The sequence below is a fragment of the Silurus meridionalis genome, chromosome 15 (genome assembly GCF_014805685.1).
Source record: "Silurus meridionalis isolate SWU-2019-XX chromosome 15, ASM1480568v1, whole genome shotgun sequence".
Classification (NCBI taxonomy): Eukaryota; Metazoa; Chordata; class Actinopteri; order Siluriformes; family Siluridae; genus Silurus; species Silurus meridionalis.
In genome coordinates this window covers 24,376,917-24,394,559 of record NC_060898.1, presented here as the reverse complement: position 1 = coordinate 24,394,559, position 17,643 = coordinate 24,376,917, and the positions used below count along the sequence as shown (strand labels likewise).

General features: G+C 40.3%; 1 protein-coding gene across 1 annotated transcript; it reads right to left on the bottom strand.

The window, feature by feature from the left end:
* Positions 1-1,192: 1,192 nt before the first annotated feature.
* Positions 1,193-17,525, bottom strand: LOC124398136 (retinal guanylyl cyclase 2-like). Its single transcript, XM_046868181.1, has 20 exons — positions 17,370-17,525; positions 16,155-16,955; positions 14,770-15,071; positions 13,716-14,073; positions 13,525-13,609; positions 13,321-13,417; positions 12,421-12,555; positions 12,251-12,331; positions 11,767-11,943; positions 10,987-11,143; positions 10,589-10,738; positions 10,092-10,240; positions 8,512-8,675; positions 8,220-8,412; positions 5,915-6,089; positions 5,650-5,748; positions 5,058-5,152; positions 3,986-4,071; positions 3,663-3,748; positions 1,193-2,115 (listed from the first exon to the last, which is right to left on the bottom strand). The coding sequence occupies exons 2-19, from the start codon at positions 16,873-16,875 to the stop codon at positions 3,664-3,666; spliced, it is 3,309 nt and encodes a 1,102-aa protein (XP_046724137.1). The 5' UTR covers positions 16,876-16,955; positions 17,370-17,525; the 3' UTR covers positions 1,193-2,115; position 3,663.
* Positions 17,526-17,643: the final 118 nt, after the last annotated feature.

Here is a 17,643-nt window from a genome sequence, read left to right as displayed (position 1 = left end):
AGAGAGAAGGAAGAGAGAGAGAGAGAGAGAGAGAGAGAGAGAGAGAGAGAGAGAGAGAGAGAGAGAGAGAGAGAGAGAGAGAGAGAGAGAGAGAGAGAGAGAGAGAGAGAGAGAGAGAGAGAGAGAGAGAGAGAGAGAGAGAGAGAGAGAGAGAGAGAGAGAGAGAGAGAGAGAGAGAGAGAGAGAGAAGAGGGTGACAGGAAGAGAAGGATATGGATTATTAAGTCTCCTGATTGGTGTATGAAAGTTAATGTCACTGTGCAGTTTGGACTCTGGTGAGATTCACTCTGGCAGCAGAACTAAAAGGGAGAAGCAGAAGGAAACACAGACATGAGGATCTCTGGGATAAGAGACGACCCACCACACCACCATCAACAAACCTGAGTGAACGTGTGAGAGTGAGGAGACGACAGCATCCAAATATAACAGTTCACCAAACACTCCATATCCATGCTCCCTCCAGATCTGCTCCTTTACCTCACAAACACTGATTACACTAATAAGACTAAAATCTTTTTCTTCTTCTTTTAGCTTCTGCCATTAGGGGGCGCCACAGCAGACCATCTGTCTCCATACCCCTCTGTCCTCTACATCGGTCTCTTTCACACCAACTACCTGCATGTCTTCCCTCACCACATCCATAAACCTCCTCCTTGGTCTTCCTCTTTTCCTCCTTCCTGGTGTCTCCATCCTCAGCATTCTCCTACTGATATACCCCATGTCCCTCCTCTGCACATGTCCAAACCATCTCAATCTCACCTCCCTCACCTTGTCTCCAAAACGTCCCACATGCACTGTCCCTCTAATAAACTCATTTCTAATCCTGTCCATCGTCGTAACTCCCAACGAACATCTCAACATCTTCAGCTCTACTTATTTATTTACTTCTTTATTTATTTGTTTGTTTGTTTGTTTGTTTGTTTGTTTGTTGGGTGAGTGTCTGTGTACTGCATCATTAATAACAGTTGTGTTGGGAGTTCAAGTTAAACTTCGTCTGTTTCACCCTCAGTGACAATAAACAGAATAAATGACACCACAGGAGTAAAGAAAATTAAAACATGTATATTATTCACATATCTGTACTTTTTAATTGTTTCCTAAAATATTTATTTTTATTTGGTTTATTGTGTTCAGAGTCTAAATCTGAGAAAGGAAACTGAAGATCAGGATGAAACCCTGAAGCTGCGAGTTCATCACTGTGCTGTCCGTTTATTTAAATCCATAGTAATAAAAATGAAAATGATTACAGCTCTTCATTACACATCATGACACCTACAGGTGTTCAGTAAAGGTTCAGTAAAGATCAGTGAGGACAAGATGAAGAAAAAACTGAGATATAAATATTGCATACATTCAACTTTTTTCATTGTTTTAAAAGAAAACGACTACATGTTGGAATTATAAAATATAATGGACTCTAATGAATCTCAATCATTGTTCTGGTTTAGAACTTAAACTATAAGTAAATATTTTCATTTTTCCAGCACAGGGTTCAGGGTGATCTTGTCCTGAAGCTGTTTCTGCACCAGGGTACTGTGGGAGAACACAGTCTGATCCTCTGCTATTTATAAACATTACAGTCAGATTCATTTTAAGAGCCGCTTACTGAAGTATCTGATAATCTCCAGGTGCCACAAGCACTTCACCTTTCTCCTCTCAGACGTACCTTTTCCTTCTTAAGTACACACTGGACCATTCCTGCACACTGGGAGAAAAAGGGGCAGTTAAAAGAATCAGACTTGCGATTAAGAAAAGCTTCATAGATTTCACACTGAAGTTAGAGAGTTGCTTCTTCAGCTGGATGGTATAACCCATGTGTTCTCCTTCTCGTTGTCTGGTTTTGTGGGATGAAGTGAAAATGCTGGGAGGAAAATGCTCGTTAAACGTTTCTGCAACATCAATGAGCCGAGGAATAACTAGTCCTCTTCACTTCTACAGACTGCTGTTGTGGTCCAGTTCTCTTAATGTCCATCACAGTAGAGCTGTTAATGATGGTGGATCACAACGTTTTCCTCAGTGAAGTCCACATTAGGCAGCTGAGCCACGTGTCTCACAACCAAAATCTTCCTCACTGCTTTCTGCAGCAGCTGCTTAAAGTCACGCACCATCTCTGACCTGCAACACAGCAATGAGCAACATCAGTTCAGAACATCTCTCAAAACCCACCATTCTGCTGGTTCCTCAGGAGACCTGTCAGGGTCTAGGGTGTAGATTAGTCATTTAACACAAACACTTTAGAAAAGGAGGTGAAACAGTTTTAACTTTGCCTTACATGTGATATCACACAGCTACAATATCCAAGTGATGGTGTTTTACTCCATTTTTCCATTCTATTCTTTTTCTTTTTCTTCTTCTTCTTTCATCTTCTCCCATTAGGAGTCTCCACAGCGGATCATCCGTCTCCATACCCCACTGTCCTCTACATCTGCCTCTTTCAAACCAACTACCTGCATGTCTTCCCTCACCACATCCATAAACCTCCTCCTTGGTCTTCCTCTTTTCCTCCTTCCTGGTGTCTCCATCCTCAGCATTCCCCTACTGATATACCCCATGTCCCTCCTCTGCACATGTCCAAACCATCTAAATCTCACCTCCCTCACCTTGTCTCCAAAACGTCTTACATGCGCTGTCCCTCTAATAAACTCATTTCTAATCCTGTCCATCGTCGTCTCTCCCAACAAACATCTCAACATCTTCAGCTCTGCTACCTCCAGCTCCACCTCCTGTCTTTTACTAAATGCCACTGTCTCTAATCCATACAACATCTCAGGTCTCACCACAGTCCTATAAACTTTCCCTTTCACTCTCACAGATACTCTTCTATCACTAATAACTCCTGCTATCACTCTTCTCCACCCACTCCACCCTGCCTGCACTCTTTTCTTCACTTCTCTAACACACTCTCCATTACTCTGCACTGTTGACCCCAGGTACCTGAACTCCTCCACCTTCTCCACCTCTTCTCCCTGCAACTGCACTCCTCCACTGCCCTCCCTCTCATTCACACACATGTACTCTGACTTACTCCTACTGACTTTCATTCTCCTTCTCTCCAGCGTGTACCTCCACCTCTCCAGGATCTTCTCCACCTGCTCACTACTCTCACCACAAATCACAATATCATCCACCTTCACCAGAAGTGAATAAACAATACAGGTGGTGGGGGAGGGAGAAGTAGTAGCTTATTGGTTAAGAGATTGGACTTTAGATATGAAGGTCTTGAGTTAAAATCCCAGTGACACCAAGCTGCCACTCCTTGGCCCCTGAGCAAGACCCTTAAGCCCATAACTGCTCAGTCATATGAATGAGATTAATGTAAGTAACTTTGGGTAACTTTGGCATCTGCCAAACGCCATAAATATAAATATATAAAAATACACATAAAATAAATCCTTTCTGCAGACACGAGACAAACCCTCCATCATCTCACCTACAGCTGAGGTGTTCATCAGATCTGCTTCATGAAAAACCCCCTGATTTATTATTTCTGTTTGATAAAGTGTTTTATAAAAATGCTCTTTGCTCTTCACTGTTCTGTATAATTTAGAGACATTAACATCAAAACCACAACAGAAACATGAAATGATTTTAATAGTAAATGAGTTTCGGTCAGGAACAGGGCTGAGGTGGTTCGAGGTCCAGCACTGGATGAGCAACACTACCTCATTTCTTCTTGGCTAACTGGGCTTCAGCTTTCTTCTGTTTGAATCGAGCGATTTCCTCCATCTGCAAGCCGTGGGCCATTTGTCTGAAAGATATATTAAAGAGGCAAGATAAACACGCCAAACACATCACAGGGATGGGGAAAGGGGCAACCAGCTTCAAACCTGGAGGCTTCCAGTCTCACCAAAACTTCATTTTAATGTGTATTGTCTACAGCTCACAGCATCTCGTGGAAACGTTTCAGTGCCCTGAGCATCACAGGGTCTTTACCTCCAGGAACAAAGACAGCTCCCCCTAAAACAACTGTGATGAATAAACCTACCCTGACTTGAGTTCAGGAGGAACAGGAAGCGGTTTAGTGAATCCATCTTTACCCACAAGCCAGTAGGTTTCCTCCATCCCTTTCCCCTGTGAGAGTCAGGAGTAGTTCATTTCAGATTCAAGATTTTTATTTGTCACAAAAATAATTATATGCTGGAAACAGCTTGCAGTGAAATGAAAACCCGACCGGCCGCTCGGAAATCGTGCATTAAGTACAGCCTATAAATATAAAATATAAAGAAGAAAAGAATACGGGGAGAAGAAAAAAAAGAAAGAGAACAATTGAGCAACAGAAGAATGAAGAACAGCATGTAATGGAGGTGTAACGGACTAAAAACAGTAGCAATGGTTAAGACAATGTAAAGTACAGATGCAGAATTAAAATCAGTGAGAATTTGAATAAAAAAACAGTAATTCCCCGTTTATCACGGTGTTACGTTCCCAAACGGCCCGCGATCAACAAAAACCACAATAATCAAAAACCGCGATAAACAGACGCCACCCCAAAAATGCTATTTAATGTATACAGTACTGTGCTGTATTAAGATTTTACTTCGTTTTATAATTATAATTTATACATTTTATATAATTATATTTTTATTAATACATTATTTATTTTAACATAAAACTCCATAAAAACAATTCCCTATAAGTGTTTTGGTCTCTGAGAGATCGTGAAAATCAGCCAAACTGATTAGTGATGTGGTAAATGCAATTCCACGCTGAAGCGGGGCGCCAGATCCCAACCGCGCTAAAGCGGGGGATTACTGAACTTTTAACATCTGAACTTTCTGAGGTTTCCTGAACCAGACAGGAAGATTCTGGGGAAAAAAAATTAAACCTTCTGGTAAAATGATTTCTTTTGAAATCACTGAAAAATGTCGATATTAACTTGTCCTGCTTTCAGTTTAATCAAATCAGAGGGTTTTTTTTCATCATTTGCGTAATTCAGATTATTTTTGTCTTTGAAATCCTGATTCTGTGTTTTACTGCAGTGTTGCTGCTGCTCTGGATCTGGATATGAAACTCGACTTACTGCAATATAAATATAAATATACACAATTTATGTTTACCTTTAGTTCAGTTTTTCCACGGACCTGGACCTGGTATCCTTCCTTCAGCTCAAGAAGGATCTTTACGGTGGTGTAACTGGTGTGGATGCGGTACGCTGTAGACAACAGTGTTACGACTCATCACTGGAATTAATGTACTCCATTATTACTGTACATATTTTCCTCGAAACGTTTAGAAACACTCCCCTGTACACTTCTAATTAACTCAGGTTACGATTTAATTCAACTTTAACATTATATTTTCAGATGATTTTTCTGTATTTATATTAGTGATGTTTCATTTACATTTTGAATCAGATTTTTTTGTTCTGATCTTTAACCAGAAGATTTGTGAACACTGGACCTGCAGAACCCAGTTTTTTATTTATTTTGTTCTTTTGCACATTCATTCTTTCTATTCACTTCTGCAATCATTCACACTGCAGGTCTTATATCAGATCTTTTCCCACAGCTCATTTGCAACTAACTGAAATATCCGTTTGTACACATTGCGCTGTTCTTTGCTGTGATGAAACCCTGCGTTAAAACACAAACATCGTAGCACTTTCACTTCCTGCCAGTCGTGTGGTTTTGATTTATTCATCTCACTCACGCATGCCGGTGGACTCCATTCTGGAGGCAATGTTCACTGTGTTCCCAAACAAACAATAACGAGGCATGGTGAGGCCAACAACTCCTGCTACACATGGGCCTGAAACACACACACACACACACACACACACACACACACACACACACACACACACACGTGAAGTAGACATGTTTCTACATAATTTCCTGATCTGTAAGCCGAGGCCTTTGCTGTGTTTGAGATCTTCTGTTCCACACTGAGGGTGAAGGTGCTGCAGGTTACTGACCCGTGTGCAGTCCGATTCTAATGCGTACTGGAACATCAGGCATGTGTCTCATCTTAAAGGTTCCTATAGCACTCAGGATGTCTAGGGCCATGTTGGCGATCTCAGCAGTGTGACGGTTAGCGTTAGGAACTGGAACTCCAGACGCCACCATGTACGCATCTCCAATCGTTTCCACCTGGAGGTCAGAGGTCACCTTGAAGTTTTAGTAGGGATTTTACATACATAATAAATCATTAACATAAAGATTATACACAGTATTGTGTAAAGGTTTTAGGCAGGTGTGAAGAAATTATTTACCGTGGGAATGCTTTAAAAAATATATATTTTATATCAATTTACTAAATGCAGAGTGAGTGAGCAGAAGACAATCAAATCCAGATTTAGTTTGACCACTGTCTGGATTTAAACCAACATCGTTACACTTGCAGGGATCAGGGATTTTGTAGAATCAGATTCAGATCAGATTCACCAATTCTACCAAGCAGGTGCTGATGATCATCAGTTTCATCTGTACATTTACATTTACATTTGTGGCATTTAGCAGACGCCCTTATCCAGAGCGATGTACAAAAGTGCTTTGAGTCTCTAGTAATGTAAAAAAATAGTAAAAAAAATCTGTAGGCTGAAACCCAGTGATGAAGAGAAACAGAAACAACTGTGTGGGAGCTTCAACCTGGGAGCCAAACTCTGCTATCACGGTGAGTTTGTGGAAGACAGTTTCATGTCACAGGTCCTACAACATGGCAAAACTGAGCACAGCAACAAGAAACAAGGTAGTTCTACTGCATCAGCAGGGTCTCTCACAGGAAAGATCTCAAAGCTCTCTTTAAGCTCTTTTAAAGAAACACAAAGAAGCAGTTGATCTTGAGGAGCGAAGATGCAGTGGTCCACCAAGGAAACTTAATGCAGATAAAAAAGACATGATGCTTAATTAATTCCCTTTAACATCAGAAGATGTCCAGCAAAGCCATCAGTGAAGATAGAATGGAACAGCCTTTATTTGTCACATATAGTTTACATCACAGTGAAAATAGTTTTTCACATATCCCAGCTTGCTCAGAAGCTCAGGTCAGAGCGCAGGGTCGCCCATGGAGCACAGAGGGTTAAGGGCCTTGCTCAAGGGCCCAAGAGTGGCAGTTTGGCAATCCCAGGGCTTGAACCGCTGACCTTCTGATCAGTAACCCAGAGCCTTAACCACTGAGCTTCCATGTCCCTAGATCTGGAGGAAACCAGTGGAACCCAGGCACACCCATCTACTGTCTTGAGAAGTCTGGCCAGAAGTGATCATAGAAGAATTGCAACCAAAAAGCTTAACCTCTGAAATATAAACAAGGCAAAGTGTCTCTGCATGAAACCAGAGGAACTGGGGGCAGAAAAATGACAGCAGGTTCTCTCAGGGTTGTTGAGTAAAATCTGAAATATCTGCTGTAGCAGGAGGCACAATACTGAGTGTCTGCAGGTAACAGTGAAGCATGGTGTAGGTTTCCTGCAGGTTCCCAGCTGAATTTCTGCAGATGGAGATCGGAGATTGGAGATGTGGTCATGATTAATGGTGTCCTCAATGCCGAGAAATGAGATACTTCTCCATCATGCAGAAACATCAGGGAAGCAACTGCTTGGCCCAAATTTATTCTAATTCATTTATTCTGCAGGACAACGACCCCAAACATACAACCAACGTGATTAAGAACTATCTTCAGCGTAGAGAAGAACAAGGAGTCCTGGAAGTGATCATTTTGGCCTCCACAGAGTCTTGATCTCAACGTCATTGAGTCTGTCTGGGATTATATGAAGAGACAGAAGGATTTGAGGAACCTCTATTCACAAAAGATCTCTAAAATGTTTGGAACAAACTACCTTCTGAGGCCCTTCAAAAGCTGTGTGTGAGTGTAGCTGCTGTTGTTTTGTAGGTAAATTTGTATAATTTGGCTTCTCTACTGTTCTTTAACTTTCTATTTTGTTAATAAATAAAAAGAAATTATTAACACTTTTATTTAAAAAAAGCGTTTTTACTTCACACCATTTTGTATAAAACTTTGACACACTATTGTATATTTGAATGAGACTATGCGAGTTCCTCACAGCTCATTTACACCACACACATCTCACAGGTAATCTAATTACAGAAGTAATCTGCTGTGGAGGATGATTCCTCAACCAACACTACTCACTGTAAACAAACTAAACTACTTTATCAGAGAACTAAAGTGTAGAATTTTATGATCGTTTCTGATATAAATGTGCAGTTTGGTTCATGAGTTTGAATCTTTCTGTTTAATATTATATTATAATCATGTGTTTGTACCTTGTAAACATCATGGTTACCAATAATAGCATCAAATAAGGTGTACAGATCATTGAGCAGGTCCACCACTTCAATGGGCTCACTGTTGGCAGAGATGGTGGTGAAGCCCACAATGTCGCTGAAGTACAACGTGACGTTATCGAAGTACTCGGGTTCCACAGTGCCGCCGACTTTCAGAACCTCAGCTACAGACCTGCACGTGTCAGGAAACAGCGCTCGTGTGTTACAGAGGAAAACTATCGGTGTGTGTGGAAGAATTGTGTGTGGAGTGAGACAAATGTGTAACACTTACGGAGGAAGCATCTGCGTTAGCAGTTTCTCTGTTTTCTGCTTTTCAATTTCCAGCTCCTCTGTTCTCTCACGGATGAGCTCCTCAAGGTTAGAAGAATATTGCTCCAGCATTCGCAACATGGAGTCTATAATGTTTGTCTTCTTCCCCTTGTTGATGTTCCTAAACTGAGGACACAAACAGAACTCTTTACAAACAAAACTCTTTACCACAGGACTGACTCTGAAATTAAATCTGACTCCAACTCTGACTCTCACTGTAACTCTGACTGACTGTAACTCTGACTGTTACTCTGACTGACTGTAACTCTGACTGTTACTCTGACTCTAACTCTGACTCTGACACTGACTGTAACTCTGACTGTAACTCTGACTGTAACTCTGACTGTAACTCTGACTGTAACTCTGACTGACTGTAACTCTGACTGTAACCCTGAATGTAACTCTGACTCTGACTGTAACTCTGACTGACTGTAACTCTGACTGTAACTCTGACTGTAACTCTGACTGACTGTAACTCTGACTGTAACCCTGAATGTAACTCTGACTCTGACTGTAACTCTGACTGTAACTGTGACTGACTGTAACTCTGACTGTAACTCTGACTGTAACCCTGAATGTAACTCTGACTCTGACTGTAACTCTGACTGTAACTGTGACTGACTGTAACTCTGACTGTAACTCTGACTGTAACCCTGAATGTAACTCTGACTCTGACTGTAACTCTGACTGACTGTAACTCTGACTGTAACTGTGACTGACTATAACTCTGACTGTAACTCTGACTGTAACTCTGACTGACTGTAACTGTGACTGTAACTGTGACTGTAACTGTGACTGACTGTAACTCTGACTGTAACCCTGAATGTAACTCTGACTCTGACTGTAACTCTGACTGACTGTAACTCTGACTGTAACTCTGACTGTAACTCTGACTGACTGTAACTCTGACTGTAACCCTGAATGTAACTCTGACTCTGACTGTAACTCTGACTGTAACTGTGACTGACTGTAACTCTGACTGTAACTCTGACTGTAACCCTGAATGTAACTCTGACTCTGACTGTAACTCTGACTGTAACTGTGACTGACTGTAACTCTGACTGTAACTCTGACTGTAACCCTGAATGTAACTCTGACTCTGACTGTAACTCTGACTGACTGTAACTCTGACTGTAACTGTGACTGACTATAACTCTGACTGTAACTCTGACTGTAACTCTGACTGACTGTAACTGTGACTGTAACTGTGACTGTAACTCTGACTGACTGTAACTCTGACTGTAACTGTGACTGTAACTCTGACTGACTGTAACTCTGACTGTAACTGTGACTGTAACTCTGAATGTAACTCTGACTCTGACACTGACTGTAACTCTGACTGTAACTCTGACTGACTGTAACTCTGACTGTAACTCTGACTGTAACTCTGCCTGTAACTCTGACTGTAACTCTGACTGTAACTCTGACTAGTATCTGCTTGGATTTCGCAATTCTTCACTTTTCCACACCTGTTTGAGTTGAATTCAAAAAGATTGTGTTGATTCTCCTGATTAGTCTTTGATGAGTAAAGCAGAACCTCACCTGTTCGAAGATCTCATCAAACGCAGGTCTTCTCTCCGGCTGTTCATTCCAGCACTGTTTAATGAGCTGAATGCACTCCATGGGAGCGAAGTCAGGAGAAACCACAGGCCTGCACAGAGGAGGAGGCTTCTTAATCTTCTGAATGAGTTCTGTAAAGAGAAGAAACCAGTATGGATTCAAACCTTCCATAACATCCAAATATACAGATCAGTAGAACATCAGTAGAACTTCTGAGGAACCTGTTATTTTATTTCACCAAATATCTTTCAAATTACTTCAAAGATCCACTTCCACATTATAAAACAAATCAAATTATTATTTTCTCCTACAAACAGACACCAGTCACGTTTCAACTCCAGCTTATGGTGTTTCCATGCTCTGTTTCTGTTATTATAGAATCCTCCAAGTACATAAATAAAATAAATATACTTGTTATTAGTGTTTTTATTTTCATTAGTAAAGGTAAGTAAGGATTTCTTCATGATGATGAGTCTCACCTTCAGCAGGAACATGGAGCATGAAGAATGGAGGTCCTCTCAGCACCACCTCCTGTACAATGATGGAGAAGCTGTAGACGTCACCTTCATAAGTACTAAAGTGTCCAGGGTATGGAGAACGCAGGTGTTCAGGAGCGGTCCACAGCAGGTCTGCGAGGAGATGCCGACACAAACACAACTACTGCAAAAGATCTGTGTGTAACCTCCACATAATCATCTACTGCATCTACTGCAACATGTCAACACACACACTCAAATAGCCATGACAGGTCCTGTGCTGTGGTCTAATAGTTTACTGTGTGTTTGCAGTGTTTATGTGATATATGTTTATTGGTTCAGGGTTTAAATGATGAGTCCTGATCTGATTTATATTTATTTATACTAAAAACACCACTCACCTTCTGCTTTAGCTTCTGTGTAGGGGAACTTCTGAGCATGGAGAACTTCATTGTAACCGTAGTCAGTAACTTTCAGTACAAAACGTCCATCCACAACGCAGTTACGGGACTTGAGCCGGCCGTGACACACACTTCTGTGGTGAAGATACTTCATACCCTGACAAACAGTTACACAACCACATGCTCAATTCTTTTTAATCTTTTTATGAATTTGGTATTCAATTGTGTTTTATTCAATACTCTGTGTATCATAATGTTCAATAATAATAATAATAATAATAATAATAATAATAATAATAATAATAATTTTTGTTGTATGGATTCCACATGATGCAGAGCCACGGGTTCAGCAAATCTTTCCTCAACATTTATTTTATACTGAAATAATACACACGATCTAAACGCTTATGTTGTAAATGTTTGTGTATGTGTAAAAGTGAAATGGGGATTATGGAGTGAATGTTCTCCACACAGCAGATGTTCATGGTTCACTACTAAATGTTTGGGTTAGTTTCAGGTCTTTCTGGGTTTTTGTGAGTTGAAATAATTTAAAAGGAGATGTGAGACTTTACTCTGGAAGACATTGTGGTGTTGAATCTCAACACCACAACAGAGTTTCTCTAAAAATTCATTAGATAGAAGTCTGCAGAATGAGTCGAGTTCCTCATCATTAATGTCCTAAAACACCGAAATCTGCTGCTGCTTCACAATAAATAATTAATCATTCTGAAACAATGATCATCTTTTCAACAGTTTCACATAATCTTCTCTTCTGATCACCTTGATAAGGTCCAGGAGAAGCGAAGACTTAAACATCCAGTCGAGTTTCACATCTTCATTTTTAAGCAAATCCTCCAAACTTCCGCGAGAGCAGAACTCAGTTACGATGGCGAAGATCCCGCAGTCATGAAAGAAGCCCAGGAATGGATTTAGGTTCTCATGACGGATATCTTTCATCTGTTTGCAAAACAGAATATTTCAAAGGCATATTTACATTTACAGCAGAAGCCCTCATCCACAACAACTCACAATCATCTCATTTTTTACACTGAACAGTGACAGTTTGGGGCCTTGCTCAAGGGCCCAGCAGTAGCAACATGTTGATGCTGTAATGTAAACTCATGACCTTCCGATCAGAATTCCAACATCTTAACCACTTCCATCTTCCATATTATTCCCTATTATTATTAATATTATTATTATTATTATTATTATTATTATTATTATTATCATAAGTTAATAAAGTAATCAGTAAGAAATTTACCAGTTCGAATACATCGCTAGTTTTTGGATTTATTGATCGAAAGTGTCCAGACGGCAGCCGCTTCAGCCACGCCCAATCCCCCTGTACAGAGCGTCAAAAAACCATGAAGATAAAATCTCCAGCCCAAATCAATAAAAACAATTAAGCCTGAAATAAAAAAAGTTTTGTACCTCAAATATGACCACATTGGAGTTTTCATAGCTGGGTTCAGTAGTGTTCGAGATGGAGATGTGTGAATTCATTCTGCTGTCCTCTTCTGATAAACATCTCTCTGTCTCTCCTTTACCATCATCTGTACTCACTTTCTACATCAGATTCATTCATTTGTATAATTATACAAATCATTACTCATACGTACAAACGTGATCCTAAAAAAGACGTGTCGAATCTGAGTACTATTCACTCCTGTCTGCCTTTTTATTTAAATAACATCATTACTGACCAAATTACTGACCAAATTACTGACCTCATTACTGACCAAATTACTGACCTCGTTACTGACCTCATTACTGACCAAACTACTGACCAAATTACTGACCTCATTACTGACCAAATTACTGACCTCATTACTGACCAAATTACTGACCAAACTACTGACCTCATTACACCAAATTACTGACCAAATTACTGACCTCATTACTGACCTCATTACTGACCTCATTACACCAAATTACTGACCTCATTACACCAAATTACTGACCAAATTACTGACCAAATTACTGACCTCATTACTGACCTCATTATACCAAATTACTGACCTCATTACTGACCTCATTACACCAAATTACTGACCAAATTACTGACCTCATTACTGACCTCATTACTGACAAAATTACTGACAAAATTACTGACCTCATTACACCAAATTACTGACCTCATTACTGACCTCATTACTGACCAAATTACTGACCTCAATAATGACCTCATTACACCAAATTACTGACCAAATTACTGACCTCATTACACCAAATTACTGACCTCATTACTGACCTCATTACACCAAATTACTGACCTCATTACACCAAATTACTGACCTCATTACCGACCTCATTACTGACCTCTTTACTGACCTTATTACTGAGAGAGGGATTGATGAAGGTCACATCATCTAGCGTGAGGAGGATCTTGTTGGGACCTCGAACCATTCTAATTTGATTGAGGCGACGTCTGCATTTTAAATAATCAGGAAGCAGAAAGTAAATATTTACTCAACACTGAGCAGAAAATGAGCAGAAAAGAAATAATGTATTAATTAAAGCTTAATGTATACTTACCGTGTACAATATCCAAGACTAGTTATGAGAAGTATTAGAAAAAGTGCTGACATGAACACCTCGAACAGGATAAGCGGGTCGACTCCTGGGGCAGGAGAAAGGATTGGGAGCAAATCTGTTAAATTTTCCAAATTCTATTCTAATCAGTAAACTAACACGACCATCTGAACTGAACACAAACTCAGACCTACCTCTGGTACACAGAGGTCCCCCAGGTGTGAACCAACACCTGGAGTCAGCTTTGGGCTGAACACCTCCAGGGAAGTGGATCGGTCTCCCAAGGAAGTGAACAACGTTGGTCTGGAGGTTCACACTGTGAGTCGGATGCAGTTCCCAGGAATGTCCATCTGTATCTAGAACTATGTAGTCTACAAGACTCACTCCAGAGCTGTTAGTGCGAATCTTCTGACTGAAACCTTGGAGCACCATATTTCCTGTGTGACGAGCTAAATTCACCCCTGAAAGCCACGATGCAGAATCACGCACATCCTGTAGAGCATTGGCCATGAAGATGATGGTAGTGTAAATTGTGCCAAAGAGAGGAGACACCTACAGGGGAAACATACCATGTCTTAATGTTCCTCGTGCATCTCTAGAACAATGAAGAACATCTGGAATATACTTTAATAACTGAGTGAATTCATTTCCACCATAGAACAGTGTAATGCTTTTCTGTAACACAGTCGTTTCTGCTGTAACGTAAATCACACGTTTATATTAAAACGCTTGTGTTTTATTGTGTTACTGTTTTCATGGCTGCTCATTCACAGGGACGTGGAAATTGATTTTATTAGAGAAAGGGTTATTAGTCATTGATTTAGAGAAGTTTATAAAAAGGAGACATTTATTTATAATTGTAAAGAAGGAGTCTCCAGTGTCAGGGCTTTGTAACAGTCAGGAAGTGTTTGAAGATTTCACAAAAACATGAAATGTTACAGAGAGAATAAAGTGTTATAGCTGCTATAATGTAAGGGACTAAAGGAACCCGCTCACATCACATTAAAAATCCAAAACATTAAATATAAATAAAGCACAACGGAATTAACTTTGGATATCTAGTTTTGGGGAATTTGCTGTGGTGTAAGAACCTGCTGCAGGACAGAGTGTGAGACAGTCATCACCCTGATGTGCAGTGTTTTCCTGCAGCAGCATGGTCTGAAGTGAGAAGCTCTGTTTACAAAGACACCAGATTATTTGGAATATTTAACTGGGAGGAACATATCTGAGCATTTCCAGGTGTTATACCTCATGAGGTTTAATGTTTGCAGGAACCTCTTTAGACCTGATGGCATCCTGGAAGGCTTTGTAGAACGAATCCTCCTCTGAGTCCATAGTAACAGTGAGCACAGAGTCGTAGGCCAGTCTCAGCTTGCTGTTGTTGTACAGAGCCTGATGAGTCACTTGTTTGTACGGAAGGCTGTAAAGCAGCGTATCATACGGCACAAACACCACCGAGCCATCGGTCAAGTGCATGTCCAGGGCCATTTCCAGCAGGAGCTTCTGGGTTTTTCCACCGATCAAGACAGAGTGCATACAGAGGATCACCACTGTGTAGGAACAAGAGCTTTATTAGTGATAGACATGATCATTTCCTATGTTTCTTAGGACTGGCAGTGAGAGTGTGATGTATTTATACTATATTTACTGGTGTCTGAATAATTGTTCTCTTTCTTAATTATATTTACAAATTAATTTGACCTTTACATTTTACAACCCAGTTCCAAAACGTTTGGACACTGTGCAAAATGTAAATAAAAATGCAATCATTTGCAAATCTCAAAATGTTAAACCTGAAAAGATTTACTATTTCAAGGAAAATATAAGGTCATTTTAAATTTGATGGCTGGATCACATCTCAAAAATGATGGGACAGGACCATGTTTCCTACTGTGCAGCATCGCTTTTTTTTTGTCCAAAAATATCTGGGAACTGAGAAGACCAGTTGCTGATGTTTTGGGAGAGGAATATTGACCCATATGTGTGTGATACAGGATTCTAGCTGCTCAACAGTTCTGAGTTTTCTTTGTTGTATTTTTTGTTTCCTGATGCACCAAATGTTTTCAAATAGTGAAAGGTTTAGACTGCAGACGGGCCAGTTCACCACATGGACTCTTCTACTATGAAGTCATGCTATTGTATTGCAGTATGCAGTTAGCATTGTTTTGCTCAAATATGCAAGTCCTTCGATAAAAAAACCTTTTCTGGATGGAAGCATTTGTTGCTCTAAAACCTGTAAATAGAGTTCAGCATTGATGGAGCCTTTCCAAATGTGCAACCTCATTAGTTGCACAATGTTTCTCCTTCTGTTTAATTTTAATTTACTTTTTCCAGACACTTGTTGCCCCGTCCCAAATGTTTTGAGACGTGTTGCAGCCATCTAATTTAAAATAATATGGTACATATTCTCAGTTTAAGCATTCGAAATGTTTTCTATGTTCTATCACAAACAAATTATGGATTTATGAGATTTGCAAATGATTGTGTTTATATTTACATTTTACACAGCGTTTGGAATTAGTGTTATATTTAGACTTTCAAAGGACTTTAAAAGACGATCATCTGCTGCTCACTGCACTACTATGTGTTACATAGGGTTTGGTTTGGTCACGATCAGGTTCATTAGCACTTACTGCGAAGCTCCTTCATCTTCCTGATGGTGGAGAGAGAGCTACGTATACTGGCAGGATCATTGCTCGTGGAGAGCAGCATCCTGACAGGAAAGCCAAAGCTCCTTAAGGCATCGGCAACCTTGTAGGACGTGTCCACCCACACGCAGTCGGCTGAGGAGACGATGGCTATGTTAGCCCAGTGGAAATGATGTGCCACAGTCTTCAGCACCCAGACAGAAGAGGGGATGGTGCGGGAAAACGTCGGGTGACGCCATGAACTCTCCAATTCGTAGTTCACGCAGGACCAGGAGAAGAGAGCCTTGTTCCAGTTCCGAGCAAGCAGAGATGCTGCCTCACAGTATCCAGGGTTTATGGGCCCTAAGAACGCTGAGGCGCGTGTGGAGTAACCCATAAAATCCTTCAGAGCTATCGAAGTCTGACAATCTTCTTCCAGGATGACGTAGTCAAACGTAACACCCAGGGCCAGCGCACGATCTCTGTTGATCCTCTGCACAGCAAGTTTAGCTGCAACACCAGGCATGGCCTTGGAAAACATGGAGTCACATGACCACGGGCCTAACACTCCAACCCTGAATACGTTCGCCTCAACCGTATACGGGATGCTGAGGTTCACCAGGAACAACCAAAGAAGCCAACATGTGTGTGGTGAAGAGAGAATTGTTTGTTCTTTTGCGGTGACGGTGATCATGCCGTAGACCAGCCACACGTTCATCTGCAACATCACAGAGTCCCATCACCTGAGAGAACACACCTGGTGAACTGTACTGCAAGCTCTTCTGCTTTTCCATCAACCCTTTAATGCTGTAAAGAAGTGTGCATGATTATATGCATCTTCATCTACAAGCATGTTTTCAGCGAATACAACTAACATACGTGGATCAAAGTAAAGTTATGATAAAAAAATAAAGAAATGAACAAAGTCTGCAAAGAACTAATTCTAACTCTAATGTGATTCAAATTATTCAATAGGTAATGGTTTCTATACAGTACAAAAAGGGTTATTTCAAAAAAATCTATTTTTCCTTTTTTTATGAAATCTATAAAAAGACTTAATTTTTTTAAAGTTCAGTTTATTGACTTGTTTAAATTAGTAATTAATAAATAATGTAAAAATGTGAATAGATTTCTCAGTATAAAGAAGATTAAATGTATGTAGGAACTAAACATATACACACACACACACACACACACACACACACACACACACACACTTACCCGAGCTGAATGAAGGAATGTAAGAAGTACACGTTTCCTCCATCGTGTAGTTAAACGTCACGTATTAAACACACTCGATGTCTATTTATTTTCTGTTAACTTTATGAATAGTGTTAGTGTGTGCAGGATGTGTGTGTGTGTGTGTGTGTGTGTGTGTGTGTGTAATCCCCTCAGGGTATCAGGTGTATAACAGCAGCACAGATTAGTCAGAGTGACCTGGAGATTATATTAATTCCTTCTCATTACTATTGCAGGCTGTGGTTTAGATATCACA

Coding starts and splice junctions, on each gene's coding strand:
- LOC124398136 (XM_046868181.1), bottom strand. CDS start 16,875: ATGTTGCAGATGAACGTGTGGCTGGTCTACGGCATGATCACCGTCACC. Junction 11,144..11,766: donor TTCTCCTGGACCTTATCAAG/GTGATCAGAAGA, acceptor ACTGTTTGTCAG/GGTATGAAGTATCTTCACCA. Junction 5,749..5,914: donor TAGAATCGGACTGCACACGG/GTCAGTAACCTG, acceptor TGTGTGTTTCAG/GCCCATGTGTAGCAGGAGTT.